The 17,471-nt window shown below is 36.8% G+C and overlaps 1 protein-coding gene across 1 annotated transcript in view; it reads left to right on the forward strand.

Moving 5' to 3' along the window:
• Positions 1-948: 948 nt before the first annotated feature.
• The window catches only part of BANK1 (B cell scaffold protein with ankyrin repeats 1), a 109,765-nt gene continuing 93,242 nt past the window's right edge, over positions 949-17,471 (forward strand). Inside the window, exon 1 of the mRNA XM_042870958.1 lies at positions 949-1,147. Within this exon, the coding sequence (XP_042726892.1) occupies positions 1,045-1,147 (103 nt within the window). The 5' untranslated portion in view covers positions 949-1,044. The remainder of the gene's footprint in view (positions 1,148-17,471) is intronic.

Raw genomic sequence — 17,471 nt, forward strand, 5'->3', positions numbered from 1 at the left:
ATTGCCAAGGACTGTGTACAGATGACTTTTGTAGATTTCTGAGGAGAGAGAGAGAGACTCCATGACCCTACTGGGCAAGCTGTGCCAGTGCTTACTGTCCTCAAAATAAAATTCCTTCCTGATATTCAGATGAAACTTTCTCTGTTCATTTGAGGCTGTTGTCTCTATTTCTTACCATTACCCTAGTAACATCACAGAAGAGTGTTAGTCTTGTTAGCATCTTATTTCATAAAGCACATATCAACTGTAGTTTTTTTTTTTTTTTTTGGTTTTGTTTTGTGATTTTTTTTTTTCCAGAATAGGTACCATAAAGAAAGTTCACTATCAACTGTCCTAATACCATGCTGCCAAAATATCTTAAATGTACCAGTCCTGTTTCTAGTGAATCAGATCATGTGCAGTGATCAAATGTGCTTTCATTACTGCTGCAGTTAAAAGCTAATTGCTGCATTTTCAGTGGTATTGCCTATTTATCAAAAAGTTGAGTGAGCTGGATATGTCATGCACTCGCTTTCAACACCGATTTCAGTGTGGTTTTTTTTTTTTTTCAATACTATTTGATTCTATTCTGATTTGCTAGTATTTCAGAGGGTAATCTTTCTGCCTTGTTTTAGAAATATGCAGATGTAATTTCAGGCTGATGACCTGTTTTGTTTCTTTATCACAAATATTTGGGGACGGGCAGGTGGAAACTAATGGCCTGGCATCCAATATTTATAATGGATTTGAAATTATTTTTCTTTTCTAGAGCATACAAAGGATATTCTTGTGATATATGAACAAGAAGCAGAAGAGTGGGCTCTGTATTTGAAATCTCTTTTTGGACACGTAGTGAATGAAGAAGGAATCTTACTCTACAATCTAGGGACTCTGTCTTTCAAGCATCTGGAGTTATTCTCTTTACGTTGTTACAAGTGTAAACTCCTGATACTATCATATGGACTCCTTAAATGCCTGAACCAGGAGAGCTGCTGTTTTCTGGCACACGTTCTTCAACCTCCAGATAACGTGGTGATTCTGCTTTGTGGGGTGGAGAATTCAGAGATGCTTTATGAGCTACTAACCTTAAGTGGAAGGAGCAGAGAGATCTTTGCTGATCAGGAACCTGAGGACTATCTCTCCATTGTTACTGGAATTATTCAAACAGGTAATTTAAAAATGTAAACTTAATATGATTAAGAGTTTTTTAGCTGTATTAATATCATTTGGAAGAGATAAAAGCAATCATTTGAATTTTCTGTAGAAATTGTTTACTTCAGCGTGGCCCAGCAGTTTTGTCTTTTTGCATTTGTCATTGCTGACTTATTGACTTCTTATTGACATGTAAAGTACTGTCATAATCTTAATCCAGTTTGTTTCACAAGGAGGCAGGTTTGAAAGGTCCAAAAGCTGCCACTGGCACTTGTGAACATACTGTCATGATTTATGTCTCTAGTGGTGAGAATGGGGGGGCTGGCATTACATTTGTTTCTTTGTTTCTTGAGTCTACAAATCTCAGAAATGGTGCAAAGCTATGTGCTTGTTTCATCTTTGTCGAAAAGCTTTAACATGATGATGGTGTGTGTTTATCTAAAGATCTATACATATGTAAACTTGCCAACAAAAGATAATTACTTGCTAAGACTCCCATTTCATGGATGGCATAATATTCAGTGTGACACACAGGCTGTAAGAGTGGAAGCACACTTTTACCAACTGAAGTTAAAAAAAAAAAAAAGTCTGTACTGGAAGGACTGGAATTGTGGAGTCTGTATGTGTTTGCACGTTCATGGGAGCAACAATTTTTACTAATGTAAAAATTAGCATTTCTGGAATGTAAGAAAAGCTCCTTTCTAGATAGAGAGGATGAAATGAAATGTGTTAAACATTTCTTCAGGATATCTTCTGAGCAGTCTCTCAGGCTTCGCATTTTGGAGCTAGATGTGGTTGTCTGCTATGGTTTCAGGAGGTAATAGTTGTCATTTTTGAGCATGCCCTGATATTTAGCTTGAGAAGACTTCCTTGGAACCTTTTCAGTGAAATGAATACAATGGGTCTGTATCATTTATATGTGTGTATGTATAGGAAAGAACTGTGCCCAAGGACAATGAGTTGACTCATGCAAACTGGCAAAGTTTGCCAGATTATAAGCTCTCTCTGAAAACCTAAACAATTTTCCTGAAAGGCAGAATTCTGTGCATGCACAGAATTATTTATGGCATCTGTCCTTGGGATTTTACTTGTATTTTATTGTCAAACAACTCATAGGTGCATGAATGGTCTTTTTCTGGCAGTGGCCACCATCAGAAGCTTCAGGTAACAGTACAAAGGTGAAATAATGAATAGTGATAAAGGTATCTGACAACTGTATGTACATCTGTGCCAAGAATGCACACACTGACTGGGACTGAACAAGTTCTAGCTGCAGGACTTGGAGCAGAGTTGCTGCCTGGTGCTTCAGGGTGTGAGCCCTGCTTCATCCGCACAACTGAGAACTGCTCTGGTCTTGTTACTTCTGGGCTGACATGCTTTGGCCTTTGGATAGTCTAGCTCAGATCAGTGCTTGCTAGGAGAGCTATGTAGTGCTCCCTGCATTGTGAAAGATTTCTGAATGTGAGATGTGCTGTTATTTGGGTGTCTAAGTTCTGAGGAGTAAAGACTTGCATTCTTTATCATTTTTTTTCACCTTTGCTTAGGGATAATGGTAATTGATTGCAGTGTCCATATTTCCAATATTCTTTTGTACAGTTGTATCAAGCTCTTAGCCTTTTATATCTGTAGCAAAGATTTTGACAGGTGTATATATTTGGGAAAGGCTTTTTCCTTTGGGTTTAAAGTGGTTTGCCAGGGGTCATTAAGTATACTTAGATTGGTTATCCTTTGAAACAATTGTGTGGTTTTCTTCTGGATTTGAATTTTCTGTAGGTGACTGTTGTCATTAAAGATAATTCTCTGGAAGTAGAACATTGAGAAATATTTTTATTCTAAGGTGGCCCAGTGTGATCTGGTATTTTAAATTAATTTCAATAGCTTTCTGTAATGCTGAAGAAAATAGAACTGGGAGACATTTTGTTTATATTTGACCTTTCCTTTCCTTTATCATTCCTCCCATGTATCTTTTGTCTGCTGAAGTGTATACACTTGGACATACCTTTCAATGCATTGATTATATATCCTCACATATAAAAGTTTAGGCTAAAAACATAAAATATATATATTTGTGATCCTGAAATACTTGTACTTCAAATTCAGCCTGCTTGTGTGTTTAAGCAAATGAATTGTAAATAGGTATTTGCACCTAGTAAGTGTCCTAAATTCCTCCAGCAGTTATTTGCACCTTGGTACTGATGATGCAGGAGGGAGGACAAATACATCTAATACAGATATCTTTCTGTGTCACTATTTCTAAAGTATGCTGGCATTGTTATGAGATTTTTGTGGTGAGACATCTCACTACAGCTCATTAGTCTGCTTGCTGTTTTCTTGTTTGCTAACTGTTCAAAGAAGACTCTTGTCACTTCCAGTCTTTTCCCTAAGAAGGGGTAGGCTCTTGTGTGTGAAGATTAACTATAAGTTAAGTTGAGAATTTCTCAATAAAACTACATGTAGCCATTCATGTCTGCTATTGTATCAAAAAGTGGAAAGGAAGTACATTAATTGGCATAACCCAAATAGAAAAGTAGGTTTGGATTCTTTGACAGCCTTGGGAGCTTTCTCAGAAGGAATGCTTTTACCTGAGACAGCAGTATGCCATTAATTCCTGCCTGCTAACAAATAAATATACATACCAACACGCAGTTCTAATTACCAACAAGAGCATTTTGAAGAAAGCTGCTTTTCACCTACCCAGTAAAGTATAACTGGGCTGCTGAGATGTTAACATTTTGTATTTGTCTGTTGTATACATAGAACAATCAGGCTGGGAGCTTAAAATAGGGCTTAACATACACTAAACTTCAGCCCACCTCAAATATGGGGCTAATTTCCATTGTGCAGATAACAGAAAAAAGAAAAAAACCTTTATGATATCTATCTCCTGTTTCATTGTTTTGGAATTGTGCCAAACTTTGAGTATAATGTTTGAATACTGGAGAAGTAGTTTACATTTTGAATTCAGTGCATTTCAACTTCTGTAGAATCTTGTTCATGTTAGTATTCAGAAGTCAGTGATGATGACAATGTGAATTTCCTTAGGCTGTCTTAGGACTTGTGATGTTGAATCCCTCATTTAGGAGGAAATTTCATGATTTTCACCTGGATTTTGTACTGACTTGAAGTCTACAAAGAAATGAAACTGAGCACTAGAAAGAAGCAGAGTCCAAAATGACTTTTTTTTTTGTTTGTTTGCTCGCTTGTGAATAGGATGATTTTGTGCATGCAGAAACTAAAGCCAAGCTTGTAAAGATTTCTTGCATGAACACATAGGATTAAGTAATTGGACCGAAGTAGGTGATTCTGGCTTAGCTTACTGCTGGGAGAGTCTTCAGTAGAAGAGACCACAGAGGTGTACCTTTTTCTTTTCCGACTTACCTTCTTGAGATGTGCTTCTACATTTACATGCAGAAGTATCGCTGTACCACTGCACTGATAGGGCTGTCAACAAAACTCTTAAATGATATTGTCTTGTTTCATATGGCACCAGACCATATTTCAAACCAGAAGAGAAACTTTAGTAGCATCCTGGAGCTGTCAACCACAAATAGGGTCTTAAGAATGCCTGCTGCTGCCACTTAAACTTTTTGACTTCTTTGTTCCTTCTTATATTATTTCTACCAAATCCAAAGATTTTATTTATATAATCTTGTAGCTCAAGTTTCAATCTGTCAGCCAGTCATAGTGACTGGAACACTTGGATACTGAGATATGTATCTCATGTAATGTTTTTCTTCTAATTTAATGCTAATTGGATGAAAATTGCTTACGATTGGTAAGGTGAATGCACAGGTATCTTAAAAATGAATATCTTTTAATGACATTTAAGACAATTTCATACAGTTCATTTTACTCATAGAAGTCAAATTCATATGATATAAGAATTGCTGCTGCAACATATGCTCATTTAAATCAATGTACTGTAATTTTACTATTATTTATTTTTATTGTACATTTTTTCACTTTAGAAAGGAATTAATGGTTTTATCATCGTTAGTTTGTTCCTTAAAGGTTTTAAGTGAATATTATGCAAATTTATATTTTTTTATTGCAAAGCAGTCCTCAGTCTGTACTTAGTTGCAATTGTGGAGCTGTTTCTAAAGCTTACAGGTAATTTAGATTTAAGATTTCCAGTATGTATTTTGCCATGTGTATCTATAGTGGTACATATTCTTTAAAGAGTATATTGACTCTCCTCTGGTTTTATGCTATGGTTACCTTTCACAATTATGGAGAAGTTATTACTAGAAGGCATTTAGGAAAATCTCTGGAAACGGCTTCCTTGTGTATGTTTTAGTGTGCAAATATTGTTGTAACATCAGTGTTTTTGTCATTTCACCTTGATGTATTTCCTTTATGTCAGTATCAGTATCTTGTAAATAAGAGAAAATAATCCTTGTATTTTCCTGAATTGACAAAGGAGGAAAAAAAACCCAACCCCCAATACCTGAAAAAGAAGCATGGCACCATTTTAAGTTCATATTGAAAAAAATCAATATAGGATAGCAGAAGATGACTTTTAGATACAGGATGAGATTTTGCGCTTGGTGGGGCTTCTCTGTACAGAGCTGGATACAGAAAATGTTATTGCAGTTAAAAGCTTAAATGTTCAAAAGTCAGAAATTTGCAGGTAGAAAGCAGACAGTTGGATTTAAATTTGGTCCCTTGTTCTTATGCACTGATTGCCTTTAATTACTTAAGTGCCTTTTTTTCCTCTTCAAGAACCTGTCCTTATTAATACACAGGATAAATAGTACTCAGTTAATTAGTAGTTATTTGAATCTTTGTTTTGTGTTTGAGTTTGTGGTTGCATTACTTATGTCACTGAATGGCATTTCTGTGTGATTCAAATCCTGTTGAGAAAACAGAATTATTTACTAATGTTATGTTCTGTAGAACTTATTTCTATATTATAAGTGCTTTTGGTATGGTTGATTAGGTCACTATTTAATGTACTTGTATTTAGCAAGATTAAAGTGAAGTATTTCTTCTGGTACTTAGTACTTTGAGGCTTGACTTTTCATAACACTGAAAGCTATACAATACTTTTTATGTCTCTATTCAAACTCCCCTTAATTGCAGGTGTATTTGTGACTGCTCAGATGATTGCAGATTGGCTGTAAAACTTCATCTAAGATATCTGGAATTTCATCTAAAAAAAAAAAAAAGGGGGGGTTGTAAATAAGTATGCAGGCATGTTGCAGCTCAGTTCTGAGTGGTCGGGCCCCCTTAGCACTAGCAAATTATTAGGGCCATTAGCGACACATACATCAACGTGATGGAGAGGCAAATGGCGTTTATTGCAACTAACCAGCAGTTTATATTTCCTACGTGCTTCGTCTCACCCCTAAAGAATGCGTCATAAATCCATCACAGAGCAGGGGAGGTCCTGACACGTCACATCCCTATGGGGTGCCTCGCTAGCACCTACTACACAGGCATTACTTTATTTCTGAGGTTCTACTCTGCTTAGCCATTTGTTTGTTTGAGCAAAATGAAGATTCTGTAAAACAATGGATCTGACAACAGTGACAGTGACCATCCTATTACCAACTCTTTGCAGATGATGAGTTTGAATTCCCTTTGCATTTTCTGAAGAGTTGTGGGCTTATTTGATTAAATGGTACTTGTTCCCTTACATTTTGTCAGACATGAAGGGCAGTAAACTAACCTTACCATAGTGTACGGCTCTGTAGAGGAGCAAGCCTTGTTTTCAAACATCCACTTGCACATCTATAGAAATGTATTCCCATGAAGAGTGTGGAGAGAAGATGAATTTAATCAGAGCGTCTCTGTTTTCCTTGAATTTCAGAGTAGAGAAAAAAGGAAGTCCCTGAAGAGCTTTTGTTTTCTGTTCCTAAAATTTCAAATCTTGCTTGCTGTGAAAAGGAAGCTAACTAGTCTGAAATTTCAAATAGAACAGTTCTACTTGCGTCACACTTGCAACATCAGTCACTGTCAACCAGTAACCAGGAGAGGCACTGCATCCACACTTCAGCTCCTATTAGTATTTGCCACTGTAGTTTGTTTACGTTTGTCAAGGCCAATAAGGAGTCTCAATGGGGAAAAAAAGGGTGAAATCTCCGCGTATTCTGAGTAAAGAGCTGTGTTATGTGTTTTCTGTCCCAAGTTCTTAAACAGCTTTATTTCTGTGTTGACACCTTCGTGGGGTATTTTGACTCAACACTGCAAGTTAGTGCTTGAAATAGTCCTTGTGAAAACAAGCAAAAGTTACCTTGGAAATCCTGGTATGGCAGTTCTGTACTGCTGGATTCAGCAGATTCAGGAATCTGTCCCCTGGGCATGGTGTCAGGATGCTACGAGCTTACTGGCTCTTTCTTAGTAGCATGAATTCAATATACATGAGAGTGACCTTTGGCATTTAGGATTTCAGCTTCTTCAAGTAACTGCATGTGCTTTTAGATACTCCAGTCGTTCCCACTTACCCTGGTTTTGATCACAATGCAAGCCAGTCTTTGGACATTTGTCTTGGAAACTTCTGAATCACAGAAACACCAAGGTTGGAAAAGACCTACACGATCATCCAGTCCAACCATCCACCGACCATTCAGTCCAACCATCCACCTATCTCACTAAACCGTATCCCTCAACACAAAATCCATACATTCCTTGAACACTTCCAGGGTCTGTGACTCCACCACCTCCCTGGGCAGCCCATTCCAGTGCCTGACCACTCTTTCAGAAAAGTAGTATTTTCTAATGTCCAGCCTAAGTCTCCCCTGGCACAACTTGAAGCCATTCCCTCTAGTCCTATCACCAGTTACATGAGAGAAAAGGCTGACCCCCCCAGCTCCCTTCAACCTCCCTTCAGGTAGGTTGAGGTAAAATTAAACTAGCAAGTGCACTTGAGGAGCCCATTGGTTGCATTTCATCTGCTGACAGGTGTGTGCCTTACAAGTTCAGACTAGAATTAGCTGGAAATAAGTCTTTTTGAAATGTGTGCAATATGGAAGTATTTCCAAGCATTTCTCTATGCTAAACCATCTCCTTTTGGTCTCACCTCAATTCCAGCAGTGGCTGTCTTGATATTGTAGCTGTACTGGTGTGATCTCTAGCAGACAGCTATTGTGAAACTGCACTGCTTACCTCTGTAGACCCACTGTCAGAATTTCTAAGGATGCCTTTTTCAGTCCTATTCTGAACGGTCTGTGGCTCAGTGCACTGAAAAGGTTTGTTGGTATAAAGAAGGCTTTTTGTCATTACTGGATCATCATCTAGTTGCTTAATAAACTGACATCGCTGTTCCTTTGATTAATAATTAGGATGCCCAGAAAAATGACGGTATAGAAGGAAACAGAAAACAGAACTCTAAGAAAAAAATGTGGAGATGTTTCTCTAATTCCTATTTTAAATCCTGAGGCATCTTTGTATGAATCTTCTGCTTTTAAATAGAAAGTTGAAGGGAAGCTTTGAGTCCAAGTTTTCCATCAGCTTGGTGATCAACGTTGTAATAAAATAAATTGAAAAAAAATCAAAAAATTTCACTTGAAATTTTCTTCTGGAATTGTCTGGACTTTAATTCTCAGTCAGCTTTTGACAGCTATCTTGATATTGCTGACTTCAGAGGGGAAGGCACCCCAGAAAGAGACATTATTGCAGCTTCTAAAGTTCAGCATGTCAGTCTTTTCAAAGCCAAGAAACATATGATGGCAACTGCAAATGAAACAGTGTTAGTGCCATGTAAAAAGTATGTGAACTTTCAGAGGCAGGATTTGACTTTTGATGAACTGTAAAAAACATATCCTGTGACTGCTTCTCTCTAATAAGAAAGTGTGTAGTGCTAAGTTGTATACATGGAGCAAAACAAAAGTGGCAGTATCAATAGAGAAATTATAAATCAAGGTACTATTTTTTTTCTAGAACCCTACAATAGCATTTTACGTAAGATCTTCAGAGAAGTTTGACTTGTGGAAAGCTGAAGTGTGTTTCTAGTGTACATGTATGCAAAAGTAGAGACTAGCTGAAAATGCTTATGATGCTTAAACAGGAAATTTAGAGCAGCAAGGGTGGAAAGAGCAGTGAGTGGTTGGTAAGACAAAAATATATATTCAATAAAACAAAGATAGATGAGGAATCAGAAAGCAGTAACAATCTGTAGGAACTGATTGACTGAAGTAAATTGTGCAAGGCCTTGAGGGGAAAAGGTCAGAGAATACACTGGAAAATGGGAAAACAATATGGTCACTGAGATCCTCTGGGGGAAATATGAGCTACAAGCAGGTGTGAAAAGAGTTTATTTGCTAGTATCTGTGAATGCTGGAACAGATCCAGTTGTGGAATGCTAATCACCATGATATGAATTTGTGAGGGCTCATTCCTTGTAGGCTGTAGCTGAACAAGTTAGTTCTTTAGCCACTCACAGATATTACATATGTATTTCTGGTTTTGTATTTAAAAAAAAAAAAAGTTAACATTTTTATTACTAGGCAGCTGTATTTTGAGCAATTCCTTTGTGGTTCCTTAAGAAATATTTTGCTCTTCCAATAATCATTATTTGCAACTTGTACTAAAGTTGGAGAAGTGAAGCAATCTTACTAGAATCTGAGTTAGTCTTGTAACTATATAGCTTAAAAATACAAATGCCTTATTGTTGAATTAACATTCATAATTTTTACCTGCAGAGTAAGACTAGACTTGAATTTAAATACCTGTTAGTTGATACATTCAGACAAAGGATGTTACCTTTCTGTTAAACAACTTTTTCTTTATTGCAGTTTGCCTTTAAGGTTTGTGTCCTGGTGCTTATTAACTGAATGATTAGAGGTGGACAAACTGAGCACAGAAATATGTTATTAATATGCAGCAGTTGTCCACTCATCAAGTTTAGCAGCAGACATTTTATGGCCCTTCTTTCATCCCTTCTCAGAGGTGTTCTTAAAGCTAATATAAGCTTACTGTTACCTGTATCCTTAACCATTATAAACTGGAGGAAGCCCAGCACTTCATGACAAAATAGATGGCATCTCTTTAAGAGATAAAGAGTTATCAGCATACTGTTGCTCTGCTGCTCTTTCTTACAGTGTGATCAGAAATCCTGTTTTAGTAAAATGTGTGGGTTCTGACATTGAGGTGTAGGATTAAAGGATAGAATATTAAAGGATAAAGACCTCAGACTTGCTTTCATATTCATAACCCTAACAAAAGAAAAATAAGCGAGAGTTAGAAACAAAATGTGGTTTTCAGATGTCTGAAATACTGTTCTTTATCACGTTTGTAAGGAAAAAGTGTGCCGTTTAGTCTACCTTATGGGTCAGTAAATTTGATCTGTTTTATACCAAATATGTGAGTAAACTGAAAAGTAACTTATCCCATAGGGAGTTGGTCTTGCTGACTAATCACGCTTTTTCTTTAATACCAAACGTGTCTGGTGAGAGTCTTTCTGCTGACAGCAACTGTGGTAACATAACATGAGGAGACACATGGTCTCTTTATATATGCAAGTCCTATGTAATTTTCAGGTAAAAAATAGCATCATCAAGTTATGCTATTTGATAAATGAGCTGCTGCATTCAGTAGTTTCTGCTACCAGATTGATTTAAGAGATGCTGTAGCGTGGGGCGCCTTGTCATGTGTCAGTAAGTGTTTGGATACTGTTAGTTATACTACGTATTTTATACTTTGAATCGGTTGAAGGCTGAGGATATCAGCTACTCTGTGTCTCTCTCCCCTCCACCTCTTCCTATGTGGCTGTTATAAGACTATTAGTTTCATTACATTTCAGCCTAATTCTTGCTTGAATTTTGATGTTTGTAAAGGATTATTCTTCATCAAGAGAACAGCTTCAAACATGGTCAGAAGGGTGAAGTTTGGCTGTTCACTTGTAGTTCCCTGAGGCTGGTGTTTGCACAATCTTAAAGCCTGAAATCTGAGGTTTTGACCTGCCTGCTAGTTGGGTTTCCCTGAATTGTGTCTTAATTTGAGAAAGCTCCCCTTTTTCTGTGTTCTTTTATATCAGTGTAATTCAAAATGTAGCTGTATGACACTTCCAAATCCAAGGATATTGTGCTCTTTGGACCAGGCCAAATGTATGAGGCTTGGAGTTTAGAAATAATAGGGCCACTAAGCAACTGAAGTTGCAGTGCCATCTTAAGAGACAAACAAGTTTTAGAAGTCTGCTCCCAACATTGGAGGCCTCTATCAATCCCTGTATCTTCAGTGTTAACTTGGGTCAGCAGCTCATCTCTGTCGTTTTTGTTGTAGCTTCGCGTCTTGGATTTTGGGCAGCGTTTGGTGCTGTATAATCCATCAATGAAAAAGAAATGAGATATGTGTGCTGAACCACGGAGAAAAGGAACAAAAGTCCCATGTTCTTACAGTAGTAGAACTCCAGTAAATCTGAAGTGGATAGATGGTCCCTTTAATAAAACATTAGTCTTTAATATCTGAGAACTGTTGGTGCATGCAGAGAGGCAGACTTCAGACTTTAGTTTGGCTTTCCCAGGAGAGGACACAGGATGAAAGCATGCGGAATGTAGAAACTGGGAATAACAGGCTTGGGCTCCATCAGCAGTTCTGTTCAGTACCTGAACGACCTCAGGCAAGTAGTTATTATTTCCAAACTAATTGGTGTGCCTAATGGCTTAGACACTTGTGGAGAGTCTTACTGTGTGCCAGCAGAGCAGCAGAGTGGTCATATTCTTTGTGTGCTGCTGCAGCAAATGAGTACCGTAGGTCTGATTGCACTAAAAGAAACACGCACAAAAAAAGAGAGGCTTAGTCCTAAAAAGCCTTTAATCTAAATGTATGCATCCAAACTGAAAATACTGATTACTGAATTTGTCAGACCTTTTTCTGCTAAGCCACAGACCAATTGGGAGCTAGTCACAGTCCTATGTTGCATCTGAAAATACACTAAAATCGTATGAAAGTTACATATACAAACACCTTCAATTTCTTACAAATTAGGAAAAGATGACTGGGAAATCCATAGTAAATTGGCTTTTTGCTATTTTAGTAGATTATTTATTTATTTATTTATTATAGCAGGTTTTTTTTTTTTTTAGTTTGTTTGTACTTCACTTGCAGTTTGGGTACACCAAAAACAATTTCTGTGTTGTTTAGATGCTTTTATAAAAAGCCTCCATCAGGCTACGGCTATATTGGGATGATAAATTATGTACAAAACCATACCTGATTAATACGAAAAAGATGGGTATGTATCCTTGCAATCTTTGCAGTCAAATAAATCTTTGCCTACGTGAACATAATGAAGAAGAAAACAATCCAGGGATTGCTCTGCTGTGGAATAGAAATAGACATGAATGTATATTGCAGCACCATAAACTGCTAATATGACACAAACACATTTGCAAGAAAAAATTTTCACTATAAATAAAGTAGTGACCTTTTAAGAGTCACGGGCAAAATAGGCCAACTCACAGAAAGCTGCTGTTTTTGACAGAACAACTCGAACATGGAAGCAGAAACTGGGACTGAGAATGATTTTGAGAAAAACAAAGGTAACTGTCAAAGTATCTGTAAAAGAGAGATGATTAAGCAAAGAGAGAAATGTTATTTAACACTCATTCAATAATGAGTACATTTACCTTGGTCTGGAATTTATACAGAAGAGAAAACAAACAAAGGAAATAAAGTCATGTGCTTATATGTTTGGGTGTGTTTAATCATTTTCTGAGATTTTAGAAAGGCCTCTCTCACCATCAGTGAACGAAATCTTTTCAGCAGAGGAGAAAAGGGAATTTGCTTTGAAATTGCATCTTAGAAAGGATTTCTAGTAAAGATGAATAAATCTCAAGTTCACACAGCGTAAAACAGGCTCACTGAATGATGCCCAGCATGATGGATATTTTCTGCTGCCATGTTTCTCACAGCCTTTCTCGTATTGTCTGTAGAGCATTTAGAAATGGCTTTGAATTCCTTCTCTGCTCAGTTCTCTGCTGAGGTCTAGCAGTGTTTAGAAACAGCCGTAGTTTAAGAAGATTAATTATTGTCTATAATAAATTTAGGGTGAATTGCAGGGAAATACGCAGGGCCTAAGTAATTTTTCTCTTTGTATAGAGGATTACTTATTTGGGGTGTTCTTTTGTTGTTAGGGTGTTTTTTGTTTTTTTTTTTTTTTCTTTAAGTCTTACCTTTCAGTTCTCATTTTTGCTGAGTGCTCGTGTGTGAATTCAAGCTTTGAAACTGAAAGGAAACCAATTTTAAATGAGTCTCTTTTCAATTAACCCTCACAGAATACCATGGGACCATCTCTGCCCATAACTAACTTTGTGCTGAGGAGTGATCCCAGAGGATGACTTGTTTACTTGCTGAATCTGGCTCCCTTCCAAAATCTTCAGTTTAATCTTTTGACACTGTAGCTCCCTGTCTTTTTTCATCTGGCCACATATCCTTAATCACCTTTTCATTCCTTCTCATCTGCCAGACCTGACTTGCTCTTATTTCTCCTCTTCTTGTTTGTTGTGTGAGCACCTCGCTCAAGGCAGTTTCATTTTTTCAGCTGGCACTGCTTTAGCAAGAATTTAGAAAGAACTGAAATTCATAAAGCTAGCAGGTGTTCTGCTTTTGTAAGACAAACAAAATTTTAGCTGTAAAAATAATTCCACAGGTAACCCTTAGAAAATACGTAAGTCTTTTATGTTTGTTTTCTGCTATTTTTAATATCCCAGATCTGTCACATGCGCAGTTAATTTGAAACACATAGTAAGTAATCAGAGACAGAAACAAAGTACAGTCCTTGTGTAGACTGCAATAGGGAAAGCTAAGGACTGTATTTGTAAAGTTAGAATTCTTTTTTGGGGAGGAGTAAGATGTGATGTGGATGTTATTTAGAAGCCTTGGTGAGGCATTAGTTGTTGAATTGCACAAGAGAATAGAAGGGCTTCATGAAAATTTCAGTGCATGCGAAGGAATGCAATTTCAAAGTAGTTGAATGAATTTAGTTTGAAATGTGGAGTTGAAAGCAATAATGCTTTCCAAAAGATTTTGTGTAAAATATACCAAACTGATGTATTGAAGTTAAGCAAGTGAAGTAGAATCGAAAAACATCAGTACTGTCCCCAGTTAAATAACTTGTAATAAATTTAGTAGTATAATATTCTTTTATTATATTTGTCACATTTACTTAAATATGAACTTCAAATTAAGAGCAATCCTTTCAGTGAGGTGATCAGTGGTAGGTGTTTGTCAAAAGCAATCCTGCAAAAACAGCCTGAAGAGGATGGAGCACTGTCTTATGTATCAGATGATAATTCCCCCCAGCACTGTCCTGAATAGAAGAGTATCATAGATTTTCTCATTTCTAGTTTCTATCTCACAGTGCTGTCTAAGCATCGCTAGTTACTGTTAATAATTTCTTATACTTCTTTCTTACATGAAAGGGTCCAATATTAGTCATCCATTATTTCAGTTATTGCTGCTACATTTTAAGAACCTTGCAGATATGTCACTAATATAAAAAGTTAAAAGAACACGTTTACCAAGCTTCACCTATCCCTTAATATAGCTTTGTCTTAGATATCTTGGGATTGTAATGATTTTCCTTTTATGTTTCTTTTAAGATGATCTTCACATGCAGTTGTAACTTTTTGTGCAACTGTTATTTTATTTTTTTTTTTTAAAGCCTTTGCAATTGATGAAGCTCCCCAGCCATCACTTTCTGGTTAAATTCAAAGAGTATTCCCAGTGAAGATGTCCAAAATTCAGGTGTTCAAAAGGCCTGTATATTGAACACCACCTTCTTCCCACAATAAACAAAAAAGATGTCTTTGTGTATGCTCCATCTGTATTAATAGACTCTTTTTACTGTGATTTTAAACTCTTACAAATGACATTGTTTTATTTAATGTTACTGACCCATGCCTTGTTTGATTCCTAGTTTATTGGTTTTGGTCAGCATCTACAAGTAGCATTTTACTTGGCTGTTCCGTGTTTCTCAGCATTTTGGGACAGAAGCAACCACTGGATGAAATCTGAATACTGGAAATTATAGTTCTAGAATTTGGTCATTATACAGTAGTGATGGTATAGATCCCTGTTATTAGGCTGCTGCACACCATTTTTGTTGATACATATATAATGTAGGCCTGATATTTTCTCAAAGATTGATTGCTTATTATTATTATTATTATTTTTTAGCTAGTAAATTGCTAACCACTTTCACAGTCATCAGGAGAATCCCTCATTCTATTAAATATCAAAGTTTGTGATACTAAAAAAAAATCCACCACATTTCTTAATGATTTCTGCGAACTCTAGAGTAATGCAGTCCCAATTCTGACTGGACTGGAGTCCTGGTAGTGTAGTTAAATGTCACTATACATAAACAAAAAAAAATATATATATATATAAAGAACAATTACTGTGGGAGGAAAATGTTATCCTTATTTGAATCAAATTGTTAGCGCTAGTGTTGACGTCACTGGATGAATTATTGAGGATGTTTTAAGGTAGAATTAAATGCTGTCATTGTTGATCAGTGGAGTGTAGGCTGTAGAAATGCAGTTATCATGAACTTAACGTAGATCAGAAGGTGTCCACGCAATCCTTGAAGAATGATAAATGACAGAAGACTGGCATCTTCGAATCCACTACCTACCAGGTTTATTATTTGGTTCTTTCATTTTATCTGCCTGATAATGGAACATTTCTTGTTTTGCAAGATTCCTTTGCATGAAGTGACAGCAAAGTTTTCAGAAGCATGCATCTCACATGAGTTGTCGTCTGAAGCAATTTCTGCATGCTTTGGTATAACATTTGAGTGAACACAGAATATTTCTGCAGTACGTGTTATGGGTGTAGGATCCTAGATACACAAAGCAAAAAACCGTCTTCCCTTCTGAGAGAGCAGATCTTTCTTTTCTGGAAAGGCAGTGCTGAATAAAGTCTGATCTTGATAATCAGATAAATTAACATGCTCCGAAGTATTTGGAGCCAGATTAAACTGCACCAAACCATGTAGATTCAGGATAAAACAGTCTGCTAAATTTAGTTTATTTCACTTTCAAAATAAGCAAAGGGAATTAGAAGTGCTTTAGTTCTGCAAATGTCTACACATGGGCTCAGTGTACTTTTACCAATCTGAATTCAGTACTTTTCTGTACAGAGTGTATAATTCTGTACTTCTACACTGAATTCATAGCTTGCATACAGAATGTTTACCTTAAAAGCATCATGATTGCAGGCTGGGGTAATTTTCATATCTGGTGATGAACACTGAACCACTTACCATAGGTATTCACAGAACCTTTAGCTTTCTCACCAAAACACGGACAGATGATTCGTTTTTCTTCTGCAATCTCTTTAACAACCAAAACATATATCTAAAAACATTCTACAGAAGACACTGCTTACCAAAGTTTCTGTGCTACATTCCACAGCATAACTTTCTTTAACTGTTGCATTTCTTATAGATGAAATTTATTAAAATTTATGTTTTTAGAAGCAAAGCAGCACAGGTAAAGAGAGGGACCATTCTGTATCAGAGAAACTGATGTATTTGGGAAAATAAATACAAGTGAGAAGTGGGGAAGCTAACTGTAAGTTGCCAGAACTCATGCTGAATGCTAAGAGATTTGTGCTGCTTGAGAGTGCCATGTGCTTTGTGTACCTCAGTGACATGGGCTCTTTCGGAAAGAAGTCAAAATGGCTTTGGTACTTGCTTGAGCAGAGCCAAATTGCGACTGTTCTGTATTCTTCCCATTGCTAATTTATGTTAATATTCTACATCCATTTAAGAGGAAAAGATGTGCCCAAAAAGATGTGTCCTTGAATGTAACTGGCTGTGAGTGTTCTGTAATTTAGAATAGTACAAGCTACTGTTGATATCTCTCAGGATGTTCTCTAACCAGCCAGTCAGTATTTTTTAACTCTGGACCGCTTGGGATGTTATCATGAATCTGGCTGGGTGACTGCAGTATGCTGGGTAATCCTAAGTGATTAAGAACTGCTGCAAGTCCTTTGAGATGGGTGGCAAAAGTGTTCTGTATGGACTAACAGAGTGTCTGGAAAGGGATAGTAATGATGCAGCTGAGCAGTAGGAAGTGTGAAGAGTAGCTTTTCTAAAATATAGGCTTAGTTAGAGCTCTGCAGATGCAGCTGTCAATACTTTAATATTTCCTCATTAAAACTCTGTGATTTGGTGAAGGATTTGCTATGGCTCTTGGGCGTTTCGTGGTATAAGAAATATCTATAAGAATTTGGTCATAAACTGCCTGTATGGTTGGAGTAGCATGCCCAAACCCAGTCTATCCTGTACAAAAATATGTATGCCTTCAGATCCATCTTTTTGTTCATAAAGACAAAGACAATAGTCTTTGTGTCAAGGAAATGTCTGTCTGCTGTCATAGTTAGATGGACGC

The sequence above is a fragment of the Lagopus leucura genome, unplaced genomic scaffold, assembly GCF_019238085.1.
Source record: "Lagopus leucura isolate 7727_CA_CO unplaced genomic scaffold, USGS_WTPT01 Super-Scaffold_100004, whole genome shotgun sequence".
In the NCBI taxonomy this organism is placed as follows: domain Eukaryota; kingdom Metazoa; phylum Chordata; class Aves; order Galliformes; family Phasianidae; genus Lagopus; species Lagopus leucura.